At 38.7% G+C, this 24,515-nt stretch overlaps 1 protein-coding gene across 1 annotated transcript in view; it reads right to left on the reverse strand.

The window, feature by feature from the left end:
- Positions 1-2,511: 2,511 nt before the first annotated feature.
- Positions 2,512-24,515, reverse strand: part of adcy1a (adenylate cyclase 1a) — a 33,273-nt gene continuing 11,269 nt past the window's right edge. The window contains exons 4-20 of the mRNA XM_053330207.1: positions 24,269-24,380; positions 14,377-14,504; positions 13,458-13,616; positions 13,044-13,185; positions 11,615-11,770; positions 8,486-8,683; positions 8,275-8,372; positions 8,046-8,130; positions 7,093-7,182; positions 6,290-6,552; positions 5,347-5,473; positions 4,736-4,897; positions 4,502-4,648; positions 4,246-4,344; positions 4,018-4,132; positions 3,802-3,926; positions 2,512-2,916 (exon numbers count right to left, since the gene is read on the reverse strand). Coding sequence (XP_053186182.1) covers positions 2,512-2,916; positions 3,802-3,926; positions 4,018-4,132; positions 4,246-4,344; positions 4,502-4,648; positions 4,736-4,897; positions 5,347-5,473; positions 6,290-6,552; positions 7,093-7,182; positions 8,046-8,130; positions 8,275-8,372; positions 8,486-8,683; positions 11,615-11,770; positions 13,044-13,185; positions 13,458-13,616; positions 14,377-14,504; positions 24,269-24,380 — 2,611 coding nt within the window. The remainder of the gene's footprint in view (positions 2,917-3,801; positions 3,927-4,017; positions 4,133-4,245; positions 4,345-4,501; positions 4,649-4,735; positions 4,898-5,346; positions 5,474-6,289; positions 6,553-7,092; positions 7,183-8,045; positions 8,131-8,274; positions 8,373-8,485; positions 8,684-11,614; positions 11,771-13,043; positions 13,186-13,457; positions 13,617-14,376; positions 14,505-24,268; positions 24,381-24,515) is intronic.

Consider the following 24,515-nt stretch of genomic DNA (forward strand, 5'->3'; position numbering starts at 1 on the left):
AGTAATAATTAGTTTTACTTTCTTTAAAATCTAATCATTTTCTAATAAAAATAAAAAGATACGAGAAGAACAATGTCATTTGGTAGAACAAAAGAGACACATTTTTAGTATTTTTAGCATTAGTACCATTAAGCAGTTTTGTAATACATTATTACATTTTCAGCAGCAGGAGATTCAACACAGATTTTTTAGGATTACCAAACTATTTGATTTTTTTCTTGGTTGTTGAAATCTAACCCAAGAGAAATTTTTGTTTTTTTTAAACTCCCTAACCTAATTTACTCTTGACCCCTTTTTAGCCCTAATGACACCAGGGGGAGTGTTGTTTGTGAGCCAGCATTTACCTTGGATTCCCTCTATTGCTTAATGCCAACCTCAGCTTGTCAGGGGACTTCATCCTGACCATGATAACAGCTGTGCACTAGTTTTTTTTCTGTATAGGAAAAAAGAATTTAGGATGCATAAACATGACATTAATAGTAAAATATTAATAAATGAAGCAGTTCTTGAATCATGTTGTATTTCATTTACCAAGCAAAAATAATTTAAATGCTGTTTGGTCGCCTGGGAAAAGGATTGAGCAAGCCAGGATGTTTGTTGACTTACCTGTTACACTGAGTGAACCTCCAGACAAACTTTATATCTGGGCTGAGAAAACAATTTTGGCCTCTGCTCAGTGTTTGAGACATATGACATCAATCTGGTTTCTGTTTAATTAGAAATCCTCATACTGTACTGCAAATCCAAAACCACTTTCTCATACTCCTATTTGTTTCATGTATTTGTAGCCAAAATATTTATCAAAGGCCAAAAGTATTTGTTGACAATCATAGCCATACCCATTTGATATTTTATACACCAATATTGTCTTTATTACAAAATATTCAATAACCCAACTTTACACTGTACAAGATACAACATAGTTTACAGCTTTTGGCTATTTACAAAAAGTATGATCTGCATATCAAAGTGAATATATCTAAAAAGGCAGGTTGCAATCACTGTAAGCTTATTGGTAAGGCAAAAAACATGATGTATTTACACATTTGCAGATCAAGTAAAAGTTCTATATGCTGATAAAGATATAGGCTATAAAGATATCTGAAGTGCCTCGTGTTTCAGAGACTGCGTCTGAGGCGTGCTAAAGCTAATTCTGTCTGAGGAAAACTTAAAACATTTCTTAAATTTCGCAAAAAGCTGGAGTATAGTTATGTATGCCTGAAGGACGACAGTAGCCAGACGCTGCACCAACATTTCTGTGGCCACTTTGAAGTGTGGGAATGTACATGGAGCTTTTCCAGAGGCCAAGGGTAAAGCACTAGGTTACACCTTTGTGCATTTGTAGAAGTTGTATGCTAACTGCATGTGCTTAAATACTGTGCTGTTTTTGTGCAGAATGAATACTTATGTGTCTGTATGCGAGTGTATTTGTCCTGTGATGTATTTGTCCAGAGTGCTTTGTGTCTGGTCCACTTTTGGCATTAACTAGTTTCCACAGCAGCACATGTCAAATTCAGTGGAATTCCATGTACGCACCTTCCTCTGTCCTTCCCACTGCCTTCTCATCTAGCTTCTCAGTTCCACCACTGCCTGTGTGTTTACACAACATCTGGCACTATTGTGAATCAGGGAAATGTATTGTATATATCAGGTATTGGTCAAAATATCTTTTTGAAACCATATTTAGTCTGTGCAGGGTTTAAAAAAAGACACATTTTAGATCTTCTTAAAGAGTCTGTGTGCCAAATATATTCTCTCTTGTATGGTGAGGCAATATAACTGAAGATCTATGGAAAGCTCATTACTTTGGTTTTCATTCAACAGGAGTTACTATGGCTGTCAACTCTTAAGAAGTCATGCACTATATAACTGTGGATATGTCTCTTCATCCAGTGAGCTCTGAATATAAAAAACTTTTTTTGTGCTGTTTTGTTACAATTCAGAATTAATCACACATGCATACACACTCACAAGTACACGCATGCATGCTTACATACACCAAAAAGAAACACAAATTTACACTGTAAATAATGCAATGTATCCTTGGCATAATCAGAGAGACAGTGCAAAAGCAAATAGCAAGATCAGTGTTTTTCTCAGTATCAATGCACACATACAGTATCCCCTTGTACTTGGAATATGTACTGTACATGTAAAACCAAGATGCATGTTATACCTGGATCTGAGGGAACCCAGGAACACCACAAATCTAATCATCTGATAAAGAGATGTTAAAAGAGGATTTGAGATTCTGGGTACCTGTCTTCTTCTTTCCACATTTTTTAAGTTCATCTCCAAAAAGTGGCAAGCAGTTCAAATTCCCTAAAAGCGAGTATGATTGTCTGTATCATCATGTGATGACTCCGGAAATTCATATCCGGAATGAGCATAATCTGGGTTTTCCCAGCAGCTCAGCATTAGGGAAAATACCCGAACAGCCCTGTCTTCTCTAGGCCTCCAACCAGGTTTTTCTTTAGTTTTCCATGCAAGACTACAGTCTTGTCTCTCCTTCTACACGGCTACATCCTTAGCAGCTGCCACAGCCCCGATCTCAATCTGAGTCACCTCTACATCCTCCTCGTCCTCCTCACCCACTGCGGGCACACATGGAGGGGGCAGACATGTTGCTTGGTTGTTGCTGCTATTGGCAGCGTTCATCTGAATGTTGCTGCCCATCAGACTAGCAGCTGAGGAGACACTGCCCAGATTGGCTGGGACGCTCGTTTTGCCACAGGAGTGGATCCGTCGCGCCAGGCTGACAGAACGTATCACTGAAGAAGTGATTACTGTGCCCATGTCCTGAACCTTCCCTTCCAGGAAGTAAGTCAGCATCTCACCTTTCCCCTTGACACTGACTTTACCACGGCACACCAGGTCATAGTTAGTATTCAGTAGGCGATAAACCTCTTCAGTCACCTGCATCACAGAGACAGAGGAAATAAACATATGTACATTCAAATAAATGAATATAGGAAAGCAGCCAGGTCCTGTTTGGAGTTAACCCAAGTTCAGTCTACTATAAAAGTGTATTAGTAGTGTCATATTCATTGCTAATAAAAAGAGAAAAATTGCCATCATCATGACACTGTACTATTGAAATATTAATACCATTTAATATTTCTAAATTTAAAGAAAATAGGACAAAATGTAAACAAAATGCTTCAGAATGAACCCCTCCCCCACTTTTTATTAATTGAAATTAATCTCTAGGTCATTGTTCTTGTTGCAGCCACCTATTGTCAATTTGGCATTTTTAAATAATCAGGATAAAATCCTTCACATGTACCCACCTCTCTTACAAAGCAATAGATAGATTAATGGGAAATTTGGCAGTAATACTTCTACTGATGCAAAGGTAAAAAGGATTCTGTCAAAAGACAGCTTGATGATCAAAGGAAGCGGGTTACTGCTGTGAGCCAAACAGAGTGAACTGAAATCTCTTTGATTTCTGTATTTAAAAAGCCCAATTCAATTTATGACCAACCTGGTCACCTCAACAGACAATACTTTGAGCTGATGGGTCCTGGCAGCCACATTAGAGGGCCTCAACTAAACATAGGTGGGCTTTATTTTTATCCTTGTAGAGAACCTATTTTACACCTTTTATTGCATTTTATGTAGTTATTATTATATCCTGATATTAGTCTAATTATGCATGTGCAATGACTGCTTGTAATAAGTTTAATGATTTCATGAAAAATGTCCCTTTTACAACTGTTCCCAGTCCCACCTCTTAACCAAACCTCCCCTGTAATATGGTGATTTTTAAATACAGTTGGTAATAGAAAAGGCTTTGGATACCTGTATCTTTCCCGGGACTCCAGTGCTGTCCATCCGACTGGCTACATTGACCGTGTTTCCCCAGATGTCATACTGGGGCCGCCGTGCCCCGATCACCCCTGCAACCACTGGACCCACATTGATCCCTGAGCAAGCACACGAAAATGTTAAAATGATATTAAACATTGTCACATTTTGATGTTTTTTGCAACAACTGGAATACAAGGGCAGACGTACCCACTCTCAAGACAAACTCATTATATGACTGATAGTTGATTTCATCCAGAACGTCAAACATCTCAATGGCATAGTCCGCTATTGTGCTCAGATGGTCATAAATTGATTTTTTGGCCTAAAGAGGGAAAGCAGAGGATGGCATAAGTATTGATTCATGACTTTTTCCTTAATAATTTGGTTAATTATAATGTATTAAATTAACATTCATGAGAAAATAGCAACACGCACCTTGGTGCCAACAGTGGGGACAAGGCCCACAGCTGCCATGTATGTACTGCCAATGGTTTTTATTTTCTCTATGTCTTTGTAGCACTCCTTATCCATGAGCTGAAAAAAATATTTTAAAAGCACAAATACATACACACACACAGAGAGAGAGAGAGAGAGAGAGAGAGAAAGAGAGAGAGAGAGAGAGATTTCAAACCAACTCCAAACTCCCAGATCTGTGAGTTCAAAGTCAAGAAAAACAAAATCAGCATCGCACCTCATCGAAGTCAGCAATGATCTCATTCAGCAGTCTCAGGCACTCTACTCCCATGTTGTTGCCATCCAGTTCGATGTAGAAATCATTGAAGTTTGGGATGGAGGCAAACAAGACACCTACTTGTGCGTAGGACTGATAGTATAGATCCTTATGGATAAAGAAGGAATACAGTATAAAACATCTCTGATATCATTTGAAGACATTCATTTGTTTTTCTTCTGTCTCTTTATCTACCTGTTTGTCTTTTTGTCTGTCTGCCTTACTATTAGCGAGGCTCACCATGTTCCTGGGGTTTGACATTAGGAAGTGTTGAGCCACATGTACGGGCAGAAGATTGAAGAGAATCCTCCTGTTGTCCAGTTTGACTTTTTCCATACCGTCCCTTTCTTCTTCAGCCTGACATAAAATAGCATACATTAAAAAACACATACCGCAGCTTGTTCCACATTGTCACCACAGGGGGTCAGTAAAAACCTTATGAGCCTGCTGCCATATGTGTAGTTGGATTTTGAATGGTTTGGGTACATGAAATGGCTAATGCTGCTAGTTAAATGGTTAAATTCAGATTTGCTTCCCACTATGCAAAATAGTCCCTTTTTACACTTCTGATGCCAAATGAAACCAAGCCAAAACAAGCTTCTTATTCTCCTTTTTTGCCAAAGAACAGACAGCTGGCAGTCTATAAATATAAATCCTCCACACATAACCTGATAGTTTACACATAACAATTCCCAAATGGCAGAATCTCTACAGTACACCTCTATGAAAACTGATATTATGATAATTTGATTTAATCCACAGCCTGTCTCACATGCACATACACATACAGACATACACTTCCTGACCTGCACAGCCCATAGGAAGTCCAAGCGTAGTTTGAGGTCAAGTTGCCTGGAGTGGAGGGCCAGGGCACTGACAAAGAGCAACAGAGACAGGATGGGCTCATAGCCCCGGATGTGGAAGGACCCCCCACTGTGGAAAAGACCAACACACAAGTCAGCACCGGACCGGACCACACAGAAAACTACACAGGAGGGTTGAACAGACCCCCCACAGTGTCAAGAGCGATCATGTGTAAAGTTATATGTGTGAAATAATGAAAATGTGGATTTTTTTGAGGGCCAACATCAAATGAAAGCATTAAATTTTGGAAAACTTACAAATGAAAGAGCTTTAAATATGGTTGGATTTGAATCATACAATATTCATCATCTATGGATGCACAAGTGGATATAAACAAAATTAGTTTTCAAAAGCAATCTTTAATAGCCTGACAAATTCATCATAATAATTTTTGAGAGCACATTTATGATCTGAGCTCCAATAAAATTGGTCAGGTCCCTCGATGCTGGGGTGAAACAGCTAACGCTTTCCCATCATCAAGCCCACATCGTCCTTTCAGGCTTCTGATTTGGAACTAATGAGCACATGTGCTGCTTCAAAGGGTGGTAAATGAAAGAGTGTGTGGGCTGAAGACAAGCAAAGACTCCACACACATACTTCTCAGGACATGTGCTGTAAATGCTCTCTCTCTCCTGCTTATCTTTTTTTCTTTGGAACAAACAAACAAAAAACTGCTGCTTGACATTCACAGCCAATCACTGATTCTGATACTTGAATGACGCAAAATCACTGCACAATCTGCAGGCTCTTCTGATAGGATGTTTGTGTTGTTGTCATTTCATTTCAGGAAAAACAGAAATAGAATGAAATAACATGTGCAAACAAGCTGAAGTGATTGGCATGATGGTTTTCATCTGATGGTCACGCTGCGCTGAGAAAACTCACCCTCCAGTCTTGCGAAAGCCACTGAGCTCCAACACGGTGACATACAGCACCCCCAGAATGAGCATTAGCGCCATCTTTGGCAGCCAGGAGATGCGCAGGAAAAGTGCCAGGGTGAGTGTGCCAACCACGCAAGACAGAAAGGCATAGCGGGCGCCGTCACAAGGCAGCTCCGCCATGGTTTGGTTGACGCCGCTGTCCACATCAATGATGATAATGGAGCTGTTGGTATTGGCACTATCCCACAACCAGGGCATACAGCCCACCTATCAAAGGCAAACAGAAAGATTATCGTTAAGATTGTAGGACAGTGAAATTGAGAACAGTTCAGTGTTAGCCTTGCTTTACCAAAAGCATTCTTGCATTAGTATAATTAGTCCTTTTTTGTCCATCACAAATAAACTGGGGATGGACTATATTTCAAACTTTGAATGTTTGTTTGTCTTTCAGAGCTCACACATTTGCAGACTTGAGAATACTGTCATAAATGTCTGTTGTTAAAAAGATGAATATCAACTATCTATGTTCATGATAAATTATTTATTTGAGCTTTTTGGCTCCCTAACTCACTAAACTTCAAGCACAACCCATGCAATATTTATTAAACCTGTGATAAAAATGCATTTTCCCACTGCAGTCTAGCATCTAAATCTGCCTTCATCAAACCAAACGCTAACTACAATTAGTAGCTCAGAAAATTACAGCTGAAATCCATTTTTGGAGGTGCATGAAAAAATGTATTGGTTGGCCAGAAGTTTGGGTCATTTGTGGCAGGTGACACTTTTACTGTTACGTTGCCTACTTACCACGCATGCCTGGGCCACAGCGTAGATTAAGAGCACTATGAGGATACAGAGAGCAGTGCGAATCTGAATGGTCAGGCACCCTGGAAAACACTGAGTGACAAAAAGAGAGAGAGAGAAAAGGAGAGATACTATGAGAGCGAATTAATTGATATAAAGACAAATCCATACTGTACATATGTAACAATATATATAGCCAAACACAGCAACATTGCAATTGGAGAAAGTGTTAATAGCTGTAAAAATATGAGGAAAAAAATATTTCATATATTAACTGGATATTATGTTCACTCATATGAAGTGACAGTGGTACTTTTAGTTCTACTTGTTTAAAATGTATTTTTATTGTTATAACAATATTTATTCTGCTCTCTTGGCCAGGTCACTCTTGAAGACTTTTACCTGGTTAGATGAAGAACATAATGCACTTGCCACTTGTCACTTGTCACTTTAAGATTTAAGACAAACTTCCATTTTTTGTAAACTGAATGGACAAAAAAGTAGTGGGAATCTGAAATACTGTGCAGATAGAGATTGTAGCATGAAGTCACTAAGATGAGCAAAAAACAGAAAACAAGAGGGAGAAACGACAGTATATAAGCTTCAATGTGTAAAATAAACTGTAAAACTGATGTGGTTAGGAACTTCGAGGGAGACCATCAACCTCAACAAAAGCTGAAATTAATAGACTTGGACTTGCCATATGAGTTTTAATTCAACACAGGAGCTTAGAAAGTAATCTTGAAGCCAATGAATATTGAATCACTATTACAAGGCTTTGTGAAAAATACATTTACATATTTTCCTTTGGTCAGCAAAAGAATAATAATGAAGAAACTTTAACTTGCCAGCTCTGTTAAGCACCAGATCAGAGAAGATGAAAGTTGATGTGTGAATGAGAAATGAATGAAGAAAAGCAGATGTGTATCCAGTAAAGTGTAAGCAAATATATTTACCTGTATTCTAGTGATATGCAGGTACATGATACAAGCTACTAGGAAACAGATGCAGAAGACAAGAAGGACTAGTACCACTGTGCCCCTGAGAGAGAAAAAAGAATAGGTGAAGAGAGTGGGGTTAGTAAGAAAACTGAATGATAGTTGATTCAAGATCTAAAGAGAGAGACAGAAAAATCAAAAGAGAAAGAGAAAAGAATGAACAACAATGGAATCCGGTTGTACATACTGTGGTATGATGAGAAGATAGACAAGGCCAAACAAGGCAGCTAGGATCAGAGAAAGGACCACTGCACTGGTGAAATACTCATCAGGAACCTGGTGGTACTGTATAATGCCAGAGACCACATAAGAGTGAGTAACATAGCAAAAAACATTCAATCGGTGGCTTCATCACATTAAAGTTTGTAATTTACAGCATCTCACTGAATGCTCCTCACCCTTTGCTCGCGCTCAGAGCACTTATACATGAGTGTGAGGAAGTTGAGGTCAGCCGTGTCGGACTCGGTCTGGCGGGCCTCGATCAGCCGGCCGATGTAGCGGTTGACTCGGGTTCTGGGGCTGCTCTGGATCAAGTTAGCCTGGTTAGCGTTGGGACGGTTCCTCAGCTTCTGGGGAGCTGTCCGCATGGCCCTCCGCTGGTGGGATAACAAAAAAAACAGAAACTGAAAATGCAGAAATTGTAAAGCAGTAGTGTGATACATAGGCTGCTATGCGGTGCCCTGTTTTCTATGCACTACTGGAATATTGTCATATTAGGAACAAGGGTGAATAACAGTCAACAATAAACACAGGCAACTTATTATACTTTCAAATCACGGCATTGTCTTCACACTTAACTTCATTACTGAATGCACCCCGCTGTGTCTAAGTGCCTTCTGCAGCCAAATTGAGCAGCTTTGCCAAACACTGGGCATTGGAGCAAAGCCAGTGAGTTAACATGGAAGAGCGGATGTTTGTGAGTGTGTAGGAGGGTGTGTGTGTGTATATGTAAGTGAGTGCGCTGGATGAATTGCACAGCTCATAGGCGCAGTAGGGGGGGACAAAGGGTGAGCACGGATCACCAGAGTTTTCATAAGTTCATGACATGACGTGAATGCACACTGAGTTCTGTTTATTCTCCCTTACTTCCTGCTTTGCTTCCATGCTTCTTTTCTTTCTGTGAATCTGTCTGTTCTTTTTCCTTCCTTCTTTTCATCTCTTCCCTTTCCTTCTGTTTTTCTGCTTACTTATTTTCTTTTTCCTGTGACTTCTCACCGTTTTTCCTCGATTCTCTGTTCTGCCTTACTTCCTTCTTTCCTTCCCTGCTTCCACTTTTTCTTATTTACATCACTCTTTCCTTTCTTCCTTGCAGCATTTTTTTCTTATTTCCCTCTTTCCTTCTTCTACCTTTTCTGTATATGCTTGCATTCTTGCCTTCATTTGTTTTTCCTTGCCTTCTTTCTACTCTCCCTCTTTTCTTCTTTGCTTGTTTATTTCCATTCCTTTCTTTATGCCATCTGTTTTTCCTTCTTTCCTTCCTCCCTTTACTGTTTGCATCTATTCTTCCTTGCTTTTCCATGTCTTTTTCTCTATATTTTCCATCTCTTTTTTTTGCACCCCCCTCACTTTGTTTTCATCTTAATCTTCCTCATGTTTCATATTGTGGCCAGTGTAACACATCATAATCATGCAGCCATGTCTGCCACAACCAAAAATCATATTCATTCATCCCCTGTCCCTCATATTGCTTGTCTTCGTGCCTCGAATGCATATGTCATTTGACACAACTGAAGAGTGCCTGGTCTGAATGTGAAATTACCATTCAGTGGAAGGTGTGTGTACAACTTAACCTGCCTCCCTTATCCATTTGTCTGTTTCACACTAATCTCCCTTCCGTCTATACAGTGAGGGTCTTGTCATTACTGGTAATATAGATATAAGGGTGGTAAAGATTTACTGGATGCAGCTACTGAAGGCAATATAAGAAAAGCAGGGAAATGATGCTTAGTCAGACTTTCATAACAAATGTTTGAAATCCTTGACATAAATGTGGGTCATGCACAAACACACATACAAATCTGCACCACTATACTTGTCTTGACATAAATTTATTCCCCCCTGACCTTTAACCAAAATTGCTACATGCCTAACCAACCCTTGCCTTAAAAGTTTGTCATTACCTAAACCATTAAACCATGTCTTCGCCCTGAAATAAAATATTTAACTTGTGGGGACTATTTTGGGGTAAAGAAAGTCCCTGTGTGTGAAATATAAGATAAATGCAATGACATAAATATATAGCACACACAAACACACCTACAAATTGGGATTAAAACAGCTGGTGCAAACATTTTACAGCTGCCAGGCCACAGGATTTCTTTCTAGGCACACAAGGTCAAATATGCTCTTTGACATTTTAGCCAGACTGCCAGTGTCACTGACAGTATATATGGGGGTAAATTGGTATGTTGGTCTCTGGCAGCAGCAGCATGCTGAAGTCATTATAGCTGAAGGGGCTTGAGCACTCACATCTCACCATAGCTTTCTATTTCCTTATGATATATTTATTTACTGACTATAATGTACAGTTGCAAGAATAAATTTGTGAAGCATTTTGAATTACCTGGAATCCTTAATTATTTTATCCTAAACTGTGGTTTGGTCTTCAGTTGAATTATAAAACTAAATATTACCTAATTTACCTATAACATAACACACAAAAAACACTTTTCTTTTTTATGTATTCATTGAAAAAAATGTTAGGCGTTCAGTGAAGGCAAAGGAAATCTTTAGGACAGTATACTTTATATAAATAGCACATGATAACACATGGTGTTGGTAGATATTGCCTGTTCTATAAAAACACAACAATGATGCCAACAGAGTCTACAATTCAGAGACTACAACAAAGATCTGTGGATGGGAAACACGCCCAGATTAAAATGACTACATATTGGTACAAGAGGACCTCTTGCGCATCATCAAACAGTACTATAAGACTTTAGTCTGGCTACTGCAAGGGTGCAATGTACAATGTCCAATGAGGTGACAAAAAAGATGAAAGTAACAGCTTAGGATATAAGAGCATCTGTGGCACATATTAATATCTACAGTATGTCCATGAGTTCACATTAAGAAAGCCACTGAACCAGGGAGAACACACACGGTTGCTCCTCTAAAGCTCACTGAAATGCCTTTCTTGAAAGAAAACCACAGAATATAAATGTTTAACCTAAAGAAGAATGGTCCAAAAAGGCTTCCTAATGGCTGTGCAGTGCTACAGAAAACATTTGCATGAAAAATATTATTGCTAAAGAAGATTCTACCACTTAATGTTTATATTTCAATTCCAAAGTATTCAGTCAATTCTTATACAATGTCTAGAGTAAAAGCAATAACGATTCACATTATGACTTATAAAGAGATCTGGCCACACTTTAGGAAGATGTAATCGAGGAATTCAGGTAATTCAAACAAGCGTTTTTCTTGGCACACATACTCTACTATATATCTCTTTTGTCTCTATTTACCAAAATCACAGCACGAACAAAAACAGAAACGTGAACACAGACACTGAGAGTTAATACCTTATCACCGTCCTCGCAGTTCATGACATTGGAGAAGGGAATCTCAGCCTTGAACATCTTCCTGCAGTGCATAAGCTGCACTAGCAAGTAGCACACAGTTTTGAACTTCATCTTTTTGGCGGGCTTTATATCCGAAAGAATCAATCCTGGGAATATCTGTCACCAGATAAGAAATGGGAACAAGGATTAAATCATGATACCCCAACACAGTGATATATATCTTATGTAAGGGTCTGTAATTCATGCACAGGCACTGGACGGTATACATGTGCACCACATGCTCATGCACACACACGCATGCAATCATTATTAACAGGCTCAGGAATTTCAGTATAAAGTTGTTAAAATAAGATAGGTCAATCAATCCCTCAGGGGTAGTTTGAGGACATTAGGAACTGCCCTTCTTTCATGAAGCTATTTTAGAAAAAGCAATAAGATTCAAGAGTATCAAATGTGCCAATAGTAATAAATACATGGTTTGTTTTATACACAAAGTTGGATGTGTGTCACTAAGCAGGAGTAATTAAAGGCACAATATAGAAGAGTGAGTTGCATCCTATCCAACACAGCTTAGTCAGGGCACATCTTTCTCTGAGCCATGTCTTTGATGAAGTCTAACCATCAGCTCTATTAAGAGGATTAACATAGTCTCCCGCATATCAAAGAAAAATACACGCAACTGGGATGTTACAGGTTCAAATGAGGATGTAACCTATGTGCAAGTCTTATCTTGCATAACATGAAACCTTCTGTAAGAAATAATGATGATAAGAGAGGGAGAGGAGAGGAGAGGGAGAGGAGAGGAGAGGAGAGGAGAGGAGAGGAGAGGAGAGGAGAGGAGAGGAGAGGAGAGGAGAGGAGAGGAGAGGAGAGGACGCCTGTATAGAAACAAGACTGAAATTCCCTCTCCAGCTGCTTGTGGCACATCTGTTGTAGATGTGCGTGTTTACACTGCCACACACATATCTGTATGTTTGTTGGACTGTGTAGATTTGAGATGATAGACGCCACAGGATTTTTTTTTCCTCTCTCTCTTTATAGCCCCAGTCCAATCCATTAGAGGCTGGAAGTAAGATCATCCCAACAACAAATGTGTGTGAGCTCTATCATAGGATGCTTTAGTCAACACTATATTTCTACTTGAAGGATGGTTCTTACAATAGATCTTGGCGCAGAGGTAAGATAAGCCTGCTTTTTCAACCTAGCCTAGTCTGCCTTACTACGTAGGTCCATTAATATGGATTAACATACGACCTGTAGAAGCTTCACTAATGTGTACAGTACACTTTCTACGTATTAAAAGGTTCACTGAAGGACAAGGTTTAATAGGGGTTGTCATCTGAAGATACAATTGATGCTGCACCTTAATCATTTTCCTCATACATTATAATGAATACAAGTTCCTCAGGATAGTATTATAACACAGTACCTTCCGTCGGTGAGATGGCACTATAAAGAAAGTTTCAATTTCATGTTTTTGGAGGAAGGTGTTCCTTTCGTGTCCGTTTCCAGGCTCCACCTCATAGTCTCCATTTAGGCACTCCAGCGTAGATCTGGTGATGTGGACTTTTCTGTAGAGTACAGGGAAATATAGGGCAAAGAAAACACACAAAACAGCAAGTTCTTCACCATTTACAGCTGTAGCCATTAGATGCATTTGGCACATGCAACAGTAGCTCTGAGCAGGTAAACTGTACAAGAGTCAAGCATTACAAGTGATTGTCAAAATCAGACTTGAAATCCTGCTCCTGAAGGCTTTTACAAACATAAGAGGATGACAAAACTGATGAAAATAAGTTGTCCATAGTTGTTAAAGCTGGTATTTATAATGTCTAGTACTGACCCAGGTAGTCCTCCAGCTTCCATCACATTGGCCAGGGTCACATCATTAGACCACACATCATATTGCCATTTCCTGAGGCCCAGCACCCCACATAGCACCCGACCTGTATGTAGGCCCACGCGCATGTTTAGGTTGACTTCTGTGGCCTCTGCTACTGACCTGCAGGGGCAAAACACATTGCATTACACAGTGATATATATATATAATCATTCATGTTACTTTGAACAGCACTTCTGTTATAACTAACTATTTTTTATTAAAATAAATCCCCATGTGTAATGATATAGGTGAACAATGCATCTGAATTTCAGATTAATATCAAATCTGCAACTACAGGCATTCTTTATGAATAGAGAGCGAACAAACACTGTTCACAAAATGCCCTTCTTTGCTCTAACATACCAAAACAGACTGTGCAACAAAAAAGTGTGAGTTGAGCACTTTTATTTCATCAGTGCTGAGAAGAAGAAGTTCAATTTAATTGTCAGACTTATAGTCAAGCCATGAACGCATCTGATTTAATCTGTTGCTGCATCTCAGTCTTTTACATTCTGATGTTCCTTTTGTCCTCTTTCAAACTGTGGAGGATATGCAAGCAGTTTCGAGCTCAATAATGGAGCCTTTTCTCGCCAGCAACTGTAGTTCTAGTCTCTCAAATGTGAGTGCGCTTACAGCACACATGGCTAATCAGGCTGCTAATCTGGCTAATCTCTCATCATGAACTCATTTGAACAGTGTGCTTAAAATAAAATAAAGGTAAAGATGTAATTGGCTTCTATAGTGTTTGAACATTATAGCATGGATAGATGGATTCCAATAAATAAATGATAAATAAAGATAATGATGTAAATGATCATCAATACATATACTAAAGTAATAATGTGATTAAATTGACCACATGTGTAAAACATCCACTCACGTTATGGTATCAATCATATCCAGACCCATCTCTACACAGCAGTGGGCATGGTCAGTCTTGGGTTGGGTCAGTCCAGACACACAGTAGTAACAATCTCCCAGGATCTTAATCCTGCGACAGTGGTTCTCCTGTCAATCAAAAAGACAGAGCCGAGGAAGAAAAAAGTGATTCAGTGTCACACACCAATGAGGGCCAGTCAGACAGAAAATGCTTATTTACCTCTACATTTCATCAAATACAAACTGCCATTAAGTATTGAAAATAAACCTTTAATGATGATGGTAAAGTCAGTTAGCATTTAACCACCACAATAAAGCCAAAACGCAACTTTCTTCCAGTTTCATTAAAAGTCACACCAAGCTGATGTCATTACAGTCTATCCATTACACTGATTGCACTGATTGAAATCCAACAGTGCAATTTGTAGCTTCAAGCTATTCACCGCTGCAAGTTCCAAGGTCAGTTCACTTCTCAGTCCAGGAGTAATCACCTTTCAAACTTTCAAAGGACTTTTTCAGAGCTTCATCATAATACTTTGAGGCTTAGAATATGTCAAAATATGTAATCCCTCAGCATTTCATACAAATTCAATCCATGATGTCTGAGATTTGTATCTGAATTTAAAAGTGTATAATTAATTATAGTGCTCTCATATTAAGCCTAATCACTGTCAGGTTGCTACACTTGGTGTAGGAAAGAGTGTAACTTTTGACTCTAATAATACTAATAATAATCAATGTAGTACATTTAAAGAGATTTCCATTTACCATCTTACATCTTCATTTGTGAACATTAGAAGTGCTGGTAGGTGGATTAGTAGGTGGGTTAGTTGTTTCTACTTGTCTCCTGTTTTTATGCTAAGCTTAGTTGCTGTCTGCAGTTTTATATTTGGCATACACATATGAGAGTGGTATTAATTATGGTGGTGTTCTTATCTAACTCGTGGCAAGAAAGCAAATTTCCCAACTGAACAACAACAACTGAAAGTGTTCCCACAATAAAGCGTTGAAACAGCTGAGTCTCACTTTAAGGAATAAGGTGAGTTGCACTCTCACTCTTAATGGACAATAAGAAGTGGCATGAAAAGGCGGCTTACAAATACAACCCATTATGAGAGGATATGAGCAACAAACATTCATTTTACCGGGGATACCGGGGTTACCTTGGACACCTTTTCATAACCTGTTGTTGTTTCCATGGAGGTAATGGGATGGCTGGCCATGCATGTCCACAAAGACTCATAATTATGTACATCGGTGGGCACAAGACAACACACATGCTGTATTTTTAAGATGCAAGCCATGTGAGTTTCATTTTCCTTGTGTAATTTTACTTGCTGTGGTCATGCTTTCTGAGTGCTTAGTGCCATTCATGTAAAATGTATTGTTGGATACAAAGGTAGAAGGGGGAAAGCACTCAGCGGCAGTGAAACAAGGCAGCAGAGAGACGTTTATTGTAGACTGCTGAGCAGGTCTTGTTGAAATATTGGCCCGAATATTGAATGCACAATCGATCTTGAAAATATTCATCTCAAGGGAGGATTAAAAATATAACATATTACATATCAGTAATGTGGTTTGTATGGTACTGTTTATCATGTTTTATAATTTTTACCTAATTATTTCTACTGCTGCTGCTAACAGTAATATAATCTATCTGTATTTGTCATATACATTACTCTAGAATATGGGGAAACTGCATAAATGGACATTTCTGCCTATGGCTCTAAGGGATCATAATTTAATTTCTTCTTTCTTCTTTCCTAAAGTTAGTTATTCATTATATGTTTTCTACTTCTCTACAGTCTGTTTCTACCTAACAACCTGGTCTCTTTCTTATGTTAAATCTTCCTCCTGGGGATCAAAAGATGTTATTTTATCTTCCTTAAGATACAAAGAAATTAAAAACTATGGTCACTGGAATAATCTTAATGCTAAAATGAATACTCATGACCTCAAAGTTATCATTGTTTTGTTTTCTTTTATTGAATGCATACCAAAATCAGAGAAATAATTTTGAGTTTTGAGCTTTTTAATGTTTTAAAAATGACACCTTAGGGTGGGTGTCAAAAGCAAGGTGTTTGGGAAATAAAAATTTGGTTGGATCCTAATCTATTTACTTGTAAAACTGTTTTTGAAATTGAATTCTTACAAAATCATGCACTTTGCAGTTACTTTCAGTGCCATACTCTAATTCTTTAACAATAAAAAGTTACTTTTTGTTGTAATCGAGCCATTAGGTCTCTTTGGGGTAACTCAGGTCATAGTGGATCAGTAACAGATGGCGCTACAGTGGGGCACGGCCACAGTTACAGGAAGCAGGGAAGGCCTTGGTACTTACAGATTCACCTACTCTGTACTTTTCCTGTGCTAATCTGTACTGTGGGCTTAGGAGCTGATTCAGACCCAAGCAGGATTACTACTGTCATGTGACTGAAGCATTGTGGGCAATCTGGGTGGTCATCAGCATAGAAGAAACATGGGTGCAATATGTTGTATAGAATCTAGATGTTAACACCTAGTCACATTTTCTAAGGAGGCTCTTTTTGATCATCAATGTTGTATTTTAAGTGAGGTGATAATGAAAACATGCAACACTTCCACAGATGTGCTGTAGTTGTATTAACAGGCCCTTTACATACAGTGTATCCATATGTGTACACTGATGCACTTAGCAAACACCCAGACAAAAAGAACACACACACACACACACATACAGAGAGAGAGAGACACACACACACACACACGCACTCCTGTAACTTTGGGGGAATTGAAAGGACACAAGACATAATGTGTGTTTGTCCCGCAAACTATCTCTGAATCTGTCCTCTGTGGACTTGAAATGTAAGAAATTGGAAAATCACTAGTTCCTGGCTGATACACATAACACTTTTTCTGAATATTATTAGAAATAATCAAAATAACTTTGTGCTTTTTACATCTGGCCATTACCTACATTGACAAAAACTAGCTATTTTCCATTCTACCTTGGCATGTTGATATATTTCATGTCAACATTTCATCGATGTCTGCAGACAGTTATTCATTGAAAGTGCTCTGTGCTAGGCAAATGCTTCCTCCACACCCCTGGCCTTTCTTCATCTCTGCCAGCATTCAGGCAGTGACTTCATATTTTATTTTTGTCACCAGCTCTTGTGTTGATTTAACTTAATGTACAATCATTTATGTGCAACAAGAAATTAATAATATAACACTTCCTCCACCCACGACTACCTGCTGGGTTGAAGCGAGCCGGTGCTGAAGATCTGTAAAGTGAACCTATTAATAGATATGATGGACATGATAGATAACAAATGTTCAATGTTTTAAGAATATTTTCTTTACATAGACACATTTGATAGAAACTGGAAACCAAGAGTATTATTTTCTTGGAACAGTTGAATGACTGCTGTTGTTTTATTTAAACAATATTTTTTGAATAATTAAAATATACTTGGATGGCTCTCAATGCACTTGGGAGTGCTGCCAAAGAAACCTTTGTGTGTGAGAAACACTGCAAATACACAAACTGAATCTTGGAGGTTAATCTTTGATAAAAGAATATTGTTGTTAGCAAATTAAATTGAGACAGGACAAACTAGCAATATGCATACTGAAATGAAAGAATACATCTCTATTAAGGTAAATGAAAAATATAATCTATGACAGTTTAATCTTATTATATAGATAATATCACTGTGATCGAATCAAACTGTGTGTGAGAATATGCAAATAAGGAGATAATGTCAATTATAATTACATACATTAAAACTAAATGACTGAATGTTTCTGGCAATTTATTAGATGATGAAAAGGTGATTTTTCTTCAACTTATTTTTTGTCACAGTACTGAAAACCATTATTATCATAGTATGATGTATAAATATGGGATCTTACCAAGCAAACTATATCCCTGAACCAACAAATAAAGGGAAAAAATCCCATATTGGAAAAAATTATTTGCTGGTAGACTGCACAACTTAATTCACTGGTTTTATAGATCTTTAAAAAATCATTTAATTTAGTTATTTTTCAAGCAACAGAAAAATGTCTTTTCTCTGACTCCTCTGTCAAAAACCCAAGCTGGCTTGTTTAGTTTAGGCTTAGCTTGAGTCCACAGTTTCTAGCACACAGGCGTCTGAGGGAAAACTGCAGGGCTTGACAGTGATCCTTGCACCTGCTTGTGGGACAAACCCAAACAGGGTTATTTGAGTTGTGTTTACACCCAGATTTTTATATCTGGCATGCAGCTGTCACAGTGTGGGCAGTGAGCACACTGTGTTTAATTAAAAATATATTTTTTAAAACTGTTAGCATCATAAATGGTGACATTTGTTTTGTGTTATATTTTTCTTGGCATACGATTTTGTATTATATAAACTTGCAGATGTACAAATGATCATTACTGAATTTCCTTCAGGTTAGAATTGTAAAAACAACTTCTTTCTCTATTTCGGACAAAGTGAATCTTCACAAAAACTAGCTTTCCAACAGATAATACAATCTCAGCTTACTCATGGGCAGATTAATTTGTTTTGTCAGTTCTTCCAGTGAATTAAGTGCTTATATTTAATCAGGGGATAATAGTCCTGAACATTGAACACCAGAAATGTGCCTTTTATTACTCTCTTCAAACATGATGAAAATAAAGTGAAAAACACATTGATTTTGGGAAACAAGTATGGAAATACATTTCAGTATGCATGTATGCGCTGTACACATGACATAAGCTATTCTGTAAGCCTTCATAGCCTTATATGTGTGAATGAAAAGGGGATTCTGACTTGCCGTGAAAGTAATAGACAGCAGACAGATATATCATTGAGCCATCCTAAAAATGGAAACACGAGAGAGGAAGAGAGTGCAGAGAACCACAGGGCATAAAAGACACAGTTGAGGGAAGTAGGCTGCTGCATGTCAATCAAAAGCTGAGAAACAAGGAGCGGAGGAGTCTGAAAGCTGTGATGCAGGGAGGTGTTGCAAGAGGAGAGAAAAGGGAGACTAGAATGAAAAGCTGTGTGAAACTCTGCCATGGAAACGGCAAAGACAAACACATACACACGCATATAGACACAAAAGCACATCCAGTCCAGGACTATTAATGTTATATGGCATCACAACAACCACAAATTAATCACAGAGTCCCCCTTGCAACACAAACTGTTGTTTTGGGTGCTGGACAGACTGTAGGGAACTCAGCCAAGGAGAGGAAGTGTTTATATTTAGTGTATTTATCTCTTACAACTTTCAATTATCATACCATAGATGGACCTTTAGTGTTATATGTTTTCAATAAAACAAAAAAGTCAAAAACTCGCCTGCGGCGAGTTGCCACGCTATCTCTATGTAAACGCGCGGTGGCAACACTTCAAGAGCGTAACTGTTACAATTAAGGCAAAGTTGGTTAGTGAGATGGTTTCAAAGCTTTCCTGAGATGTTTGTGCCTCTTGTCTTCACTCTCAGTGGTAGTTGGCAGAGTCTGAAGAGTTATAATTACCGATTATGATTATAATTACAAGCTTTTGTTCTTGTGGATGGTGGGAGTCAAACAGCAAATACTGATCAGTGTGAACAGGTTTCCTGTCAACTACAAGTTTCCAGCTTTGATGGTTAAGAAGGCAAGAGTTTAGCTTTCTTTTTATGTCTTCTGATGTAAAGTTAATGTTGCAGTCCACAGTGAAGGCTGACACTCTTAAAACACAAACAGGTGTGTCTTTTTTTTCTCTCCCATTACAAAGATATCGGCAACAGTGGAAGGCAGCTCTAAATTATTGTCTTTGTTGGTAGGAGCCATTCTTGTGGTTGTGGTAGGTGGGGTTGAAGCAAAGGTTAATAAGGGCGCTGACTTGATCAATACTCTAGGAGTAGACCTCCGTATGGGGCTAAAACCGAGACTCAAATCCAGCCAGCATGCAGCTTTAAGTGGGAATCTTTCTGAATCTGGTGCTGCCAAATTTAAAATCCAAACCTACCGCTAGACTCAAGGCCTTTTGCTTTATTTCCCTCCTTACTAAATGTTACTAATCCCACACACTGACTTAACTTTGTTTCCCCCCGGGCATTTTATATCTAATGGCAACACGACATTCATATTATTATATGTATTAACAATTCATCAAATGACTATGACAGGAAATGAACACATGACTCTACAGCTCCCCATAACTCTATGGAGAGTTTTAGCATGTTTCAGCTCATTGTTTTGGTTTTACAGTCTGTAATGTTACTGTTTTGGATCACTTTAGCCTCGCTAATCAACCTTTTTAACAATAGCAGGCAGCTACAAAACTCCAAATTGCAGACATATAGAGTTACTTTACTATATGGTGAACAGCATTTAGTAACTAAAGAGACAAATATTTTACTCAGGAGTATGTGGAGACCAAAAGCTACAATATTCAATATATACCAATTAAATGCTAGTGCTGTTCTTGTCTGCTGCATCAGAACCTGCCATGTCAGTTTTATAAGGTGATAATAAGTCAGTTCTGTGTTTTCAGCTTGTTCTGCTGCCCCCAAATGGCCACAAATAGTTAAAAATGTTACAATTAATACTGCTTTAATAAATTACATTTGAAAAAAAACCTACCCTGACCCAAAGCCAGAGGCTTTACGCAAACAAACAAACACAAAACTAATGATTATGAGTGGTCCTAACAAACATTCAAACATAAAAATGTTCAATCAAGATTTTGTTGTGAGGAAACTGGTATAAGTTGGTTTGCTACCTAAGGTCAACGGGAGGTCAGATGAGGATGCACGGTTTCTGATAAACCTGGGTTCATGTTTGCTGCCTTATCTTCATTTACACTTCAGGAGAAGGAAAAGGAAAAGGAGAAGGAGAAGGAGAAGGAGAAGGAGAAGGAGAAGGAGAAGAAGGAGAAGGAGAAGGAGGAGGAGAAGGAGGAGAAGAAGAAGAAGAAGAAGAAGAAGAAGAAGAAGAAGAAGAAGAAGAAGAAGAAGAAGAAGAAGAAGAAGAAGAAGAAGAAGAAGAAAAAGAAGAAGAAGAAGAAAAAGAAAAAGAAGAAAAAGAAAAAGGAGAAGAAGAAGAAGAAGAAGAAGAAGAAGAAGAAGAAGAAGAAGAGAGGAGAGGAGAGGAGAGGAGAGGAGAGACTTGGTTTAATACATAAACAGCACTTTAGGAGAACACTGCGTTCCTGGCCCACTTCCCATGCAGCTTGACTAGTCCAAAGAGTGGACAGGTGGTGTGGGGATGGTGCTGGAATGGTATTATGCGATGATGCCCAGTGGCCATGTGGCATCGCCCGCTCTTCATATGGAACGAGAAGAGTCTGCGTGCCCACAGTGACCGCAGCTATGAGTCACTGGCACTGCCACTTCCTGCCAAAGTGGATCAGAATGAGTGGGGCTTTGGGTCAGGGCGAGGCTAAAACATTTGATGACAAATTTCGTAGCTGGGGACAGCCTTTCAGTGTAACATGAGGTTCCCTTCTAGCAGCCAAGTGGAGATCAGACCAATCCATTAAGTTATAACTGAAAGAATGAGACTGCTCAAATCACAACGGCATGAAAATTGACATTGTTCAAGGTAGCATTTCTTCTAATGAATTAATTTGGGGGAGGAAAGTGAAAAGGTAGCAATCTTTCAATCACTGAAGCCAAAATCAAACACAGTGTCTTTGAAATGAAGAAAAAAGAACTAAAATTGCATTGATTTGTTGGCATTACCTGATATAACAATCAAATGAGAGGCACTCTCTTTTAGGTCATTTCTATTTTGTGCATGTAAACAAACAAGTTAAAAATAGAGCTCTCAATGTGGCCAAGAAAAAACCTTCTATGAAAGCAAAAAAGGTTAAGTTGTAATCCTGTGGATTAATGGATTTGACAAGGGCATGTGCCTAGTGTAAGTAATAGAGGCCAGATTACATGTAGATAAGGCTGTGGCAGGGTGATCTTCAGGGGCTCAGGGGCTCAACCTTCTCACAAAACAAAGATACTGTATGTGTCAGCCAAACTCAAACTGGACAAGAAGGAGCAATGTAATACTTTACTGGAGGTGTATTGATTATAAATACCTGATTTATAGATTACATTCCATGTTTTTCAAGTCTGCCTTAAAGGAGATGTATCATGCACATTTACAGGTCTATATTTATATTCTGGGGCTCTACTCGTATATCTTTACATGATTTACAGTTAAAGATTCTCATTATATATCTTACCATGGTTCTATACACAGCCCCTCATTTCAGGCACATTCTGAAAAAGGCCGTCTTAGCTCCTGTCTCTTAAAGCCCCCCTTCCAAGGAGCCCACTCTTTTCTGATTGGTCAGCTTCGAAAAGCTGCCCCTCAGCAGTGTTTCTGGTGTTTATGTTAACAAACAGTAGTAGAAGTATATCACTTCTTTTTCTCATTCTTTACTCAAAATTTCATTTTTTCGAATACATCGTACATGTTTGAGCCAAAATCCAATCCCAAATATGCAAGTGGACAATGGGAACCTCCCATGGAACAACCCTAACAACAACCTTAGCAACAAAGGCTACGGAATGGATGGCTGTTTGTGGGCATGAATGAACACTCTGACATCACACGACGGGGAAGTAGACGTGACACTGCAAACATTCAGAGAAGGCTGATGCCTGGGCTTTTGACTTTCAGGGAGCAATATTACATAAAGTACCAGGTTACCAGTTTGGACACACTTTCTTATTGAAGTGAATAGGAAGGCTTTTCCAAATGTTTGACTGGTACTGTGTGTAATATTGTCAAAAGCTCAGGCATCAGCCTTCTCTGAACATTTTGTTTGCAGTGTCACCTCTACTGCCCCCTCGTGTGACCTCAAGGTTTTGATCAAGTGTAACATAGACAACTAACATCAAAAAAGTGTAATATGTTCCCTTTAAAACTGTTCATACTTCCTGTGAACAGATTTATATCTAATGCAATTCCAATGTAAGAGATTGGGTACTAAATCCTTGTTCTGTGCAAAAATGTATTCCAAAGTCTGGTTTACACAAAGTTTGGGGTACCTCCCCAATAAAAATGCCCTCTTTTTGTTACTCTCCCTCCAACACAGCTCTGCAAAGAAACTCTACTTAGAGAAACACAAACAAGAAATGTTATAATAAAAAAGACAGTTATAACCAACAGCTTAGCTTTAGTTGAAGTTTAAAATGTATTTTTTCATAAAAGAAGGGCTGTTGATTTTGTACCCCATCACGTCACATCACATTGGAAGTACATTAGAAAGGGATCTTTTAAAGGCCAGTGTGAACAGGAGGAATGATTACAGCAAGAAAAACTGTTTCAATATTCATATGGACATATTTTAATACTGACGTTTGTGAACTCATCCCCGAAGCCACGTCACGGCATATAGTATTTTGATTAAAAGATTTTGTAATATCAGCACTGATAGCGACACATTTGAGAGTGACTAGATTAACCACAGCGGTCAAATTCACAGCAAAAGTTGAGCGGATTTTGAGCACTGAAATCACAAAGAGTGAAATATTGACAGATGGGAGAGCTGAAATCTTTTCCACATGCAAAACGAGAGAGATTGGGTACAAGTACAACTCAGTGGCCCCTTCATTTAGTTCATTCACACAAGTGGAGTGAAGACGAGGTTTAACTCGGGGGAAAATCTGGCCTAGATTAAAGAGGTCTGTCAACTCTTCCTCAAATGAAGCACTGGATAATCATATTAACCATCATATGGGCTTCCAGTATTCACTGTGACATCATGCTAAGCTGGTACAATAGTGGCATGTGCCAACAGCCTGTGGCCAAAGCAGTACACACAAACATACTTGCTGTGTCAAACTCTGGCTGAAGTGTACACACAGAGAAAAAGAGCAGCCTTTTTGCCACAAGTGACTGTGTAATTGAGGGATATGTGCTCAGGGAAGGGAAACAGACTCACCGTGGCAAGCTCATCAAATTTTCCAAACAGCTCATTTAGTAGTTTAACCAGTTCCTGTGCTGTACACTGGGAGGCCAGGCTGGTGAAACCTACTATGTCTGCAAACAGGATGCTGTAACAGAGACAAAGAGAGAAAAGAAGCATTTGAGTCAATGCATGTTATTTATAGCTGCAAGTTACACTGTATCAAGGAAACAAGATTATTGGCTGCCGGATCTCTTGAGTTCTTATGTTTAAATGGACATTA

This window comes from Scomber japonicus, chromosome 12 (assembly GCF_027409825.1).
Source record: "Scomber japonicus isolate fScoJap1 chromosome 12, fScoJap1.pri, whole genome shotgun sequence".
In the NCBI taxonomy this organism is placed as follows: domain Eukaryota; kingdom Metazoa; phylum Chordata; class Actinopteri; order Scombriformes; family Scombridae; genus Scomber; species Scomber japonicus.